The sequence below is a fragment of the Parasteatoda tepidariorum genome, chromosome 5 (assembly GCF_982258835.1).
Source record: "Parasteatoda tepidariorum strain Cologne lab strain chromosome 5, Ptep-v5.0, whole genome shotgun sequence".
Taxonomy (NCBI): domain Eukaryota; kingdom Metazoa; phylum Arthropoda; class Arachnida; order Araneae; family Theridiidae; genus Parasteatoda; species Parasteatoda tepidariorum.
This window is the reverse complement of record NC_141759.1, coordinates 120,066,459-120,079,027: the sequence shown is the minus strand read 5'-3', so window position 1 is coordinate 120,079,027 and position 12,569 is coordinate 120,066,459. Positions and strand designations below refer to the sequence as shown.

The 12,569-nt window shown below is 31.6% G+C and overlaps 1 protein-coding gene across 1 annotated transcript in view; it reads left to right on the top strand.

Moving 5' to 3' along the window:
• Positions 1–3,627: 3,627 nt before the first annotated feature.
• LOC107440320 (5'-3' exonuclease PLD3) overlaps positions 3,628–12,569 on the top strand; it is a 69,895-nt gene continuing 60,953 nt past the window's right edge. The window contains exons 1-2 of the mRNA XM_087165006.1: positions 3,628–3,930; positions 4,746–4,884. Of these exons, the coding sequence (XP_087021132.1) occupies positions 4,765–4,884 (120 nt within the window). The 5' untranslated portion in view covers positions 3,628–3,930; positions 4,746–4,764. The remainder of the gene's footprint in view (positions 3,931–4,745; positions 4,885–12,569) is intronic.

Genomic DNA, 12,569 nt, shown 5'->3' with positions numbered 1-12,569 from the left:
AAACGGAAAAATTTTCAAGAATGATAAAAAGTATTTTCGTAATAAGATTGCCAGATTACCAAATATGAAAACAGAAGTGCAGATGGTGGTAAAAACGTATATAGAGGGATTTTGTTTTATAGAGCGTTCTTACTGCAGTACTGAATCGCGATTGATTTGTCAGTTACCAAGGATGGGCTGAAATTGGATGTTTGTAAGGTAATATTATACTGGATAAGTTAAAAAAGTTTATAATTAACAACGTTACTATTTAATTAAATAATTTTAAATGATTTTAGAAAATTAACTTTTATTTAATGAACTGTTTTTTCTTAATTTTATATATATATATATATATATATATATATATATATATATATATATATATATATATATATATATATATATATATATATATATATATATATATATATATATATATATATATATATATATATATATATATATATATATATATATATATATATATATATATATATATAACACTATCATTGTTGTTCTTCTTTTGATTTTCATTAGTGAACATTTCTTTATTTTATTTTCCTATCATAAATTTAAATGATTTTTGTATGTAAACCTTATAAAACAGTACAATTTTTAAATACATGTTTTATTTAGATTATCTATAAATCATCTAATCACTTCAATTTATTTAACAACTTTTTAGTGGTTTTATAAAAATGACATTAAAAACAAGTCGAAGGCAGTCACTACGTAAACGTATACTAAACTTAACAAAATCTATCATTGAAGCTTAAACATATTCCATTAAAGTAATAAAGAATGTGTTACTTCATAGAACTTCATAGGAGAGAAGCTTAGCAAAATTAATTCATCATTGTGTATTACGTTCTACAGCACATTCAAAGAATTAATAGTTAGACTGAACACTGGCGAAACAATTACTAGCATTCAGCAACAGTAATTGAACGGTCTATTCGAATAACTGAAAAATGTCTTAAAAAGAATTGTCACCTTTTTTAATCTTTTCGGAACAAAAGATTTAGCATTACGCAGATCAGTTGGAAAATAGTGGGAACCCAACCATAAAATTTTTTTAAAATAAAATATTGCAGAAATTTTAGCCGTATTGAACCCAATAATGACAGAACCTACTCGCAAAATTCGCGGAAAAAAAAAAGACTCATTATTTGAGATAAAAACGCATTCAAAAAGAAATTCTATTCTATAAAAATAAAACCATTAAAATACTCAACATTAGTTGATTGGACATAACAGTCAATGACTCTCTTTACAAAGAAATATTTTTTTGGAGCAATGAATGATATCGGGACTTTAAAAGACTCCAGAGAGTTCTAAATTGTATTCTGACATTCAAAAGCTGCTATGAGCATTCGTTCAATTATTGTAGTACTACTGATGAGAAGGCACTTTTTGATATTTAGCATACTTGGAATGTCTTAGAGACGCTTTTACTCTAAAGAGTGACTCAAGGTGGGCTGGTTGAATGGATGTTTTAAACCTTTGCTGCCTCGATTGAATAAAACAATCAAAATCCTAAAAAATATTTATTTTTTATAACCACTGCAGCAATAAAAAACCTTTTGTAACCACACCGACAATAGAGAAGATTAAGTCAGCAGGAAGCTCTTTATTGAAATATATAGCTAATTTTAAATTTATGTTTTTCCTTTTAATAGGGCGTTTTGAATAATGCTGTTTTTGCATCAGAATGACTTCATCTCCATCCTCTATTTATGAGCTAAGAAGCACGTCTGATGAAAATATTCTGAAACAGCAGGGTCGGCGAAGACAGTAACTTATTTTTAAAAACTATTAAAAGTTTTTTGTAATGAAAGACAGGAAGAGACTCATTTTCTACTTGACCCGCTTAAAATAATTCCCAATGATCCTTCGTTTGGAATAGAAAAATTCTAAAAACATTTGTTGATGAAAACAAAGAAATCGAAAGTCCCGAGAAAAAATTAATAATTTAGAATTTTCGATTTTATTTTCGCCGTCATTAAAAGGAAGACAAAAATGTGACTTCAGGATTTTATTTACTTCTCTTTTATACAAATTTTTTTTCTCTCCTTTTTGTTTCTTTCTTTTAGGATCAAAAACAAGTATTCAAATGTTCACATAGAATGAGATAACTACTATCAAATAAAAAAAAAATTATTTCATGCTCTGGTTTGTTAAATTGAAAAATACTATTTACTTTTTATCCACTTCAAGAGTGCAATAATTCTTGAATGATACCTAACTTAAATAATATTCCTCATTTAAGATTGAAAATAGATTGCCTAAAATTTAATATGCCAATGGGTGTCGACAAAAGGTTCTTCAAGTCATCGGTTTTTCAGTAACCACGTCAAGCAAGGAAGCTCCTCTAACTCTGAAATCCTCATTCAAGAAATATGTCAAGTGATTAATGGCGCAGAAAAATTTCATGGGATCGAATCCACGTAATTCCGTAAATACAATTAAAAAATCCCTTTTTTCATAAAAGTTTATCTAATTATAAAGCTTAAAAAACATATTAAAAATTATTTGGACAGTAAAATGATTGAGAAAGGGATTGAAAACAAATTAAAATGAGAGGCAGGGTTATAAGCCTCATCATTCAAACCTATTTTCCCTTTCTGCATTCCTAGCAATCGAATAGCATTCCTACGAATCGAGTACTTCAGAATCTGTGTACTGAAAAGAACGGTTTGCTTAATATTAACGTCTTTTTTTTAAAATACAGATGGCTAATCCTAAGCAATCTTCATAGACGCGAAAAAGAACCTCGATTAGCTTTTATTTCGTTTTATGTTTGAAAAAAAAAGACCGATTAGTTCTAGAGCTATAAAAGTTTTAAACGTATTAACTCAGAAAATATTTAACCGATTTCACGCAAATTCTTTAGTGTGTCACTAAAACTACATAGTTTAAAAGGAGGTGACAACTCTCATATTTTAGTATTCGAAATTTTTATTTTTGACCATTCATGCATGAAACGATAAATAAAAAATAGTGAAAAAAATGAATAAAAAAAATATTCTCTGCATTGAATAATATTTGGTGAAACGAGTTTTATAAATGCGCGCATAAAGATTTTGATTCGCTTTAAGAGTTCCCGAGATAGGGTGAAATAGTCAAAAAATTTAAATGAACATCGAGGGGATAAATTTTTTGATTTCTATCCTGAAACGTTAGGCTTCGAATTATTGTGAGATAGACGAAAATCCGACTTTAAAAAAGCACGTTTTTGATAAAGATTTCGTGCTTTAATTTGTAGTAAATATTAGTCAATTATCATATTATTGATCAATTCTTTGAACCACTGAAATTGAACGTGAAAATCTGCTTGTTAGAATAAAAGTTATTTTACGGTGATATAGCTTACTGGGCACACAAATGTGTCGAACCATGTTAAATGTATAAGACCCAGAATTATTCTAATTATTTTTATTTTTCATTAAAAATTGTGTGGCATGTCATGAAAATTGATCTTCATTTATAATGAATCGCTTCTATAGAATAATCTGCTGTAATTATCTTTTGTTGACGCATCTCTTGTCTTTCTCTTTTAACAGATGGGGCGTCACCCTCTTGTCTGAGTGAAGAGAGGGAGGGAGAGAAAAAACAGTGGGGCGCTCACGACGCTTCTGATAGATCCATCAGTGGTCGCTACTAACGGCAGATAATAATGTTGGCTCACTTTCGACTACTTTATTGATCGCCAGAACATATCTATTTTCTTTGAAAACAACATTAGATTTCTTTCGCTCCAATTGCAATTAATTATAGGACATCATTTGTTTACACTCTAAATTTTTCGAAATCGATCCATCAATCAATTTATAATTCCAAGTCATGTTCCCTGATCAGCTTAGTTGCTAAAACAATACTTGTTCTCCTGATCAGCACTGACCGTGATTCTGAAGGAATAGAATGTAAATTATGTTCCTGCTGATACTGGTAAGTTTTTCTTCTTCTTCTTTTCATTCATCTTCTCACTCATTTTCAGGCTAATTAAAGAGATTTGGCAAATGTAATTCCTCCAGCTAATTGGAAAATGTTACGTTATTCTTTATGCAGCCTTATATTTTTTAGACTAAGTACTACAATCAGCCATCATGAGACGCAATGACTCACGGGATAGAGCGTTCGCATTTCAGTGTTTCAGTTCAACCGGGTTCAAGATATGAATCCGCATCGGGCTGGCACCGACCACAGCGCTGACGTGAAATTTTCTTTGTGCCAGATTGATCTAGGAGTTTCCTTGTCTTCTGGATAGGGTTCAAAATGACAAGGCTACGGAGTTAAACATTGGTAGTCGTAAACCCAAAAATTGGGTCGGCTGTTCAACGACGGTCATTAAGTGAAAATAACAATCAGCCTTCAGACACAATCTGAGTTTTCCAAGGCTTATTTCAATTAACCTATAATGAATGAGGCCTCCAGTTTGTTGTAAACTGTCTGAAACGAGTCAGGCTGATTGAGCTCATCACGTTTTTCACTAAAAAATTTCCAGAAAATGAAAGAGGAGATGAAAGTATGAATTAACTTTGTGAGAAAATAAAAAAAAGAACGTCTAGATTCCATTTTAGAGGAAGATTTTTCTATCCATAGAATCAGGACTTGTAAAACTTCTCTAAAATATTGAAGTGAATTTACATTATCACATTTAATTTGTGGCTATCGTAACATTCATTGTTCCAGAATCTCTCCCACTTTATTGATGTTTGTTCTTTGATTATTTAAAAATCATTCCATTCTTTGTTTGTTGGCAGGAAAGAAGGAGGAGGAGGGATGGGAAGTAAAATCGTGCCCACTTCCCCACCCACCCCACAAGAAGCCTACAATGAATTGAATGACCTGACCACATCATCACCCCAAATGGGAATCAGCATATCCTCCATCTACAAACAGGCAAGCACTATTATTTCATCATTAAATTGCCTACTCTCCTATAGGGTGAAATTAGTAGTCCCCACAGGGCGACAATAGGGTGCTTAAAATATTGTCTGCCATTCACCACCCGATAAGAACTTTTTTCCTCGATAACGTGCATTTTATTAATATTTAATTAATATTAAATTATAACAAATAATTTATTATTTTCTGAAAATTCCTTTGTATTACGCTTGTTTCTTTTTCTTCATTTTAGAAATGAATCTTGTAACTTTAACTATATTTTGAAATATTTTTCAAAAGAAATACCTTCATCATCATCATCATCAATGGCTCGACAGCCCAGGGTGGGCTTTGGCTTTCTCAAGATGTTTTTTTCCAGACTAACCTTTTTCCTGCAAGTGTTTTCCAGTTTTTAGTTTTTAAGATCAAAAAAAAAAACCATAAATTTTTTATTAATATCAAGAGTTTCTATAAAAGCGGAAAAATGGTGTGAATGGTGGTGTGTAATAAATAAAAATTTATTAATTTTTTTTTAGATAAATACTTTTAAAGGTATGTTTGGTTTTCCAGCGTAAAAAGTCCACTTATTTCTTCAATAGATGGCTGCACTGGTTAGCTCTGCTTATTATCAAATTGTTGTGAGTTTTGAGGGTGTATAACTTGATTTGTCTCCAGGTGCCACCACTATAAGTTTTATAGTGGTACCACTATTACAAAACGTATTATAAGTTTTGGAGACATGTGTCAGACGTTTCGGATGCTCATCGCTGATAAAAAAAAATTAAAAACTGGCCAATATAAAAAAATTTTCTTCTTGAAGTGTTGGACCTTCAAATCATTCTTACAAAAAATGTTTATGGATAATAAATGGAAACATAGAAACAGTTTTTACGCAACTATCAAATTCACCTCCATCATGAATTCAAAATTTAATAGAAGAAGTGAGTTCAGTCTAACCTAGAGTAAGATTTAAACACCGAAAAGGAATTTTAAAAACATTAAAATGGAAGCAAATTATAAAAGGATGACCGTGTAGTGGTCAGGGAGCAAGTCAGGAAGCTCATGTGTTCGAACCCTGGACAAGGCATGGTTGTCCTTACAGAGAGAGCAAATTTGTCCCACCTAATAGGGTGACCGTAGTGGAGTGGCCAACGAATCTGAAACCTGAATGCGAGTGTCAATGGGATGGGCATTATGAAAAGTTTATATTAGGAAACTTTGAATGAATGAATTTCGATATTTTCCAGCAATTGAAACTCCATGACCTCATTTTTCTTCTTCTACATTTTAAATTAGATGTGGAGGAGAAACAGAATTTGTAATAAAAATTTCATCCACGGTAGAGGATAGGCTTAGCTTAACGGACTAGCTTAGCTTAGTTAAGGGACACCCAACAATTTCACTTACTGGGTCCAACAGGCGTAGAGGGCAGTAAAATTGAGTTTATTATTTTTATCACTCTTATTCTTAATAATCACTTTACAATTTAATTATAATAAATATTACAAAAAAAAAAAAAAAAAGCAGGCACCTTAAAGCCATGATGGCTCTTCAATGAGCTGAACGTGATTCGAATCCCCAGCGATGACTGATCGAAACGAATCCGCATCCGGCTTGTCCCGACCACAGTGCGGACGTTAAATATCCTCAGTGGTAGACGGATCATGGGTTACAGTCCCCTTTCCGTTAGGCTAACCATGGATGGGAAGATCATGTTTCCCGTGGTCTTCCTCTCCATTTAACCCAAATGCGGGTTAGCCCCATCAAAAAAGTCCTCCAAGAAGGCAAATTTCTCCTAATACTCGGTCTAGAAGTTCCCTTGTCTTCTGGATTGGGTTCAAAATGACGAAGCTGCGGAGTTGAACATGAGTAGTCGTAAGCCCATAAAATTGGGTCAGCTGCTTAACGACGGTTATAATATAAAATAAAAAACAGGCGCAGAGGGCCCTCCTTTTTATGCCGCTGCAATACCACAATTTAGATCGGAGGACAGCTGATGGCACCACGCTCTCTAACCGTTCTCCCAAATCCAGACCCGACGCTGACCAATTAATTACATTAAAGTAGAACCATGATCGGAGAAAGTGTAGATCGGTCGAGTCTTTTGGACGAGGAATCGAACCCAGGCCCAAATAAGGCGAACACCGAACTCATTTACATTAGAAAATGACACCGTATTTTAATTTTATGTAGAAAAACAATTTTAGTCAAACAGCTGTAGCGTTAGTATTGAAAATATAAAAGAATAAATAAAAAAAAAATACTCAAATAGATTATTTTTTGCATTATTGGGAAAAAACATGCAGTTTTGTATCTTTTTCTTATTTCATCAAACTATAATAAATCCTTTCTTAGTAACGGAGAAAATAACGGAGTGAATTGAATGGATCACTTTCGAATATTATTATGGGGGGAAGGAAATATAAGTAACTGGTTACCCTAGCAACGTTATTTGTAATGATTTAAGAGTATGTAATTGATATCAGCAGATATTCTAACACTTCGTTCAACCCTCTACTCTTCTTTGTGAGATCACCCTTAAAATTTAATACACTTAGATAAACTATTAAATAATTAATAAAATAAAAATATATAAAAAAAGCGACAAAAATATGGGATTGACATTGAGCTGTGGTGAAGCTTATTCCCTTTCTCTAAACATTTGAATAAAAATGACTCATAGGTTAAACCTTTAGTGTAGGCATGAAAATAAATTCAACACTTTTAGCAATATGCTTAATTTTTTCCTATACGTTATTAAAATGTGTCATGTATGGTTGTTATCAGGACAGTCTGATATCTATCAATTATTATGTTATAGAATATTTAATAATAAGTGTACAGTAATCATAAATTCATTTTAATAATTAAACAACAAAAACTCCGATGTCGGATGAGTTCTTAAGGTATTGGGAGGCAAGAGAACTTTTATGACTTCGACCCTCTCATATGCATACTTTTGAACTTTTTTATCTTTTTAGAAATCTGTACTTCTTCCCTTAAAATTGGAAATAAAACAATTAAACAACAGAGATAACACACACATTATGTAAATTAATTAAAAATATGTTTAAAACTTTTTAAAAACAATAATCGGGTTGCATGTTAAATGGCGATAGTTTGAGATCTGTTTAGATTTTAACAGCATTATAGTGTCATAGTTAGAAAAAACAAGACTTTAATAGCATAACTGTCTGAATATTAAGAGTAAAAAATGTAAATAATTATTTGCTCATTATGAATTTAAATGTGTATCAAATTTAGTTTGTTAGTGACTCTCTAGGATTCCTTAACACCCCTTTACCCAAAGTTTGAATAGCTCCCCTAATTGTTTCCCACGGGAGGGTGGTAGCGTGGGCTGTTAAGACATTCACCTTAACTGTAACCCCTCACCCTTTCCAATCTTTTTAAAATAAGGCCGGGATAGCCTGGTGGGTAGGGCCCACGTCTAAGAGTTCGTCTAAGTTTCGGTCGAACACTCCCCGTGTAGGTAAATGGTGACTGATGCTCGTTAAATCTCTCGAGTCACGAAGTCCTCCATGTTCCCATAAGAAATCAATACCTCTGGGGGTACTGATCCAGGAGTTTCCTTGTCTTCTGGATTGGGTTCAAAATGACAAGGCTGAACATGAGTAGTCGTGAACTCTTAATTGAGTTGGCTGTAAATTGGGTTGTGGTAAATTTGGCAAAGCTCTACAGAACCTTAAAGTTTTACATGCTACCTGATAGCAGGCGAATACTGTATTATTTATCCAGACTGTTCTAATTACACGACAAAAAAATTTTTCCCCTACCGGCTACTATTAGGAATTTATGCAAAACAACATAATAACCCAATACATTTCTATCGAACTAACATTTTACAATACGTGAAAACATAAAAATCGAAAAGAGAAACTATAAAAGCTGTGAAGAATGGTGTTGGTTCATTTACTTTTTAATAACATAATAGGGTATTTTTAATTTATTTTTATCTCCGCACATGTGCTAAAATTTCTGACAAAATAACAGTGGATGTAACAACATTCATAAAATATCATTGTTTTATATATACACAAAAAAAAGAAGAAAAAAAAACAAGCTGACAAAACTATGGGACGATTCAATATTTTTTAACGATTTTATGTGTGACTCACTAAAGAAGCGTTATTGTAATAGCAGAATTTTAATTTTATTTTTCATGAAATGCTTTGAAAAAAAAAACTTTATTTGTTATCTTTCATTGCTATTATTTCCTTCAAATCGTTCAGCAGAGAGATCTGTTATTCATAGGTTGTTTATTGAAATACATGGCGAAGTCATAAATATTTATTAGAAATTAGGCCAATAAAAATGTGTAATAGGATTCAACTTTTATTGCTTTGCATGAAATGTAAAACTCATTTCAGAAGTACACGACGATGTATTTGAAACATTTTTAATAGAAAACTGTAATTATGTTTCATGACATGTCCGCACAAACATTTCTGACTAACTAGTAAAAATGAAACATTTATTGAAAAGAAGGAAAAAAAAATGATCCATTTATGAAAGGGTGGACAAAGTAATTTTCTCCCTAATAGTTTACTTCTTATAATGGTTTGAATGCATCCAATGATATCGAACCATTAGGATAATGAAACTTACTCAATTCCCTATTCAACACATATTAGAGAATTATTTATTCTCAGAAGCAAAATGGATCGATTTGTGTCAATCTGAACATTTTAATGAACTCCAATGTAAATAACATTTTATTTAGGATTATTTGACATTTTAGAGCGACAGACAAGACTGTAAAAGAGGACACGTTTGTCCATTTCTTGACACAAAAATGTAAAAAAAATCCGACTCATCCTCATGCAACATTTTAAGGATCTACAGTCCTTAATCAAATGAGTAGACCAGCTGCAGTTTTTTTTAATAATGACAGGTTTTGTACGCGTTTTTATGCAATACTTTTATAGTTAAACATACATGTCATGGGTTTTTATTCAGGAGATTTTTTAGATACTTCCTATTTGTATTTATTTTGAACGTACCACGTGACAATGTTAACGAATTGATACACAAACGTAAACTAGTGCAATCCGGTTTCAGTTGCGTTCTCGCATGCATCAGTTGCGGACTGTGGCGTTGCGTGGCTTTACGTGCTATGTTTGTTTTGCAGTTATTTGTTTATTTTGTGTGAAAGGGAACATTTTAATCATGGGTAAAAAAGGCGATCTTTAACCAATTAAAAAAAGCTGAAGCAAAAGCCCTCGTGTGTGCTAAAATATTTTCATACCGCGATACATCACGAAGATTGAAAGTTTTTCGAAGCTAGCATACGATTTGGCGTGATAATTTAGCCTGAGACTCTAGTTCGAAACAAATGTTGTTTTTATCAAAATATTAATTCGTATGATACAATTTTAAAGCCCACAATCTTTCAGATCACGAAATTCCACTTTGGCTTTAAGATTTGTTACAAAAAACTTCGCTTTTGGATTGACCTTTTCTCAACGTCAAAATCATCTATACAAGTTAAATACAAAAATATGTTTCTTTTTATTATTGTTATTTTTTATTATTATTATTTATTTGTTGTCAAAACAAACAAAGCACGTCTCTTTCGTTTGAAATTTAATATGTTATTTAACTTAAATTATTAATTTTCACAAGGTAGGCGACGTTAATGGTATGAGTTGAGATATTTAGCCCAATAAAATTTAGGCAATGAGCAAGCCATCAAGTGCAGCCTTGGTACTATAAATGATTGTATAGTTCGCTCACCAGGAGTTAAAACTTGGCTCTACCTTCATCACGTGGTATCCGACGATACTATTTCGCTATTTTTATGAGAAGGATGTGAACAATCCGTAACAAGAATTGCTATTTGGCAATCGTATGAGAAAATTATTTATTTCGCAATCTTTATGTGCATTTTTTTAAAATGAAATATTTCATACATTGGACCATATTTCTCTCTTTTGCGTGAATAGTTTGTCTTTTTTGAGACATTTTGCTGGGAAAACAGCAGTTTTTAATTTTAAAACATATTTTATTAGCTAGAGTTACGAATGGTGTAAAGGCAGATGATAAAGTGAAATAAGTGACTGAAAAAGAATTCACTGTCACACAATTTGGCACGCATTAAGGGTTGTCTCAATTTCAAGCACGGAAACGTTTCTCAGCTTACTCCCACGATGAAATGAACTCTTCGTCTGAGGAGGTGGAGCCAAGTGCCAACTGAATTCTGAAGGACGAACTATAGAGCTTCACCGAGAAAAAAGAAACATTTAAAAAAAAGAAAACTTTTTCACAAAGTATTTCTTTGTTATTATAAAATAATCTGATCAAAAACTGGAAATTTCATACTTTAATTTCTTTGCTCTACAGATATTTGTTCCATGGTTATTAGAATCCATTTTCTTCTAGCAATCGTTTTCATTTCATAAATGAATAGATATTTTTAGGATTATGTTTCAGGGGGAAAATTTTTGTGCAGAATGCTCTGCCGAATATAATGGTTTTTTTTTTTTTTACCTCTCACTACGGATTTTTGTTACGGATTGTGCTAATTGCTTTTTCGGATCATTTTGCGGTATTTCTCATCCCTCTACATTGAGTGGTTCGCATGCAATATTGAAAAATGCGTTTTTTCATAGCTTCGACGTTCTCGTGGAAACAGCATCGTTACAAAATGTATTAAAAAAATGAAAGCAGACTAGAAATATTGAAATACGTAATGAAAGCTCACTTAACTCATAATTTAACTAAAGTAAAAAAATAAGTGCCAGAAATAAATACGCAGATTCATAAGTTATGAGAAATTAAAAAAATACTACATTTAACAATTTAGATATGCTTACTCCTACTTGTTGAAATGGTATTTTAAATTTAAGAAGTTAAACTCTAATACAAAACTCTAATACAAATTATTAAACTCCATTACAAAAATGTTTACAAATAAGAATAAGAATGAAAATTCATTTCCCCTCTTTAAACACAATTTTTTGATTATCTAACAACTATCCTTTAAATGAAAATATCACAAAATTTATAAACGCTGACATTAAACTTTAAATTATACGCATTCACATTTAAGGCTTAGATTAGTTCATTCTTAAATCCCGGCTTTAAATATTAGGAAAATAAAAAAAATTAAGGGCAAAAAACATTTTGCCTTTTTTGAAAAAAGTTAAGTTTAAGTTAAGTTAAAAGTTTAAGTTAAGTAAAAAACGCAGACGAGAAAGAATTATATTTCAACGCATTCGATGTGCGATACGCCGCTGCATTTAATTGACTTCGTGTTATTTAAAGTTCTAACTTATGTGGAGAAACTTAGTTCAACTTTAACCTGCCATTTGGCTTATAAATGATTAGCTGGCACTGAAGCTATAGGTCACATGTGAGGGTATCCGTAATCGTCTTCTTCTTAAAGTGCAAGTACCTAATTTTTTTTTATTTAATCATTTACTTATTTATTTGCTTTTAAATGCATTGTTCACTCTGTTTTAGATCTATGTATTCTTTCAATGTAAGGAAATTTATAACAGTTAAATCATCACAAAACGCGTTCTGTTCAAGTGAAAAGTTTATAGACATGAGTGCCACGATTTTGATTGCCTATGATAAATTAGAATTCTATTTGAATTTTTTTTTATATTGATATATATATCCAATACCTTTTAAGATTTAGTGCCTCCTCTGCCCAGTATACACATTTGCCCTGTAAA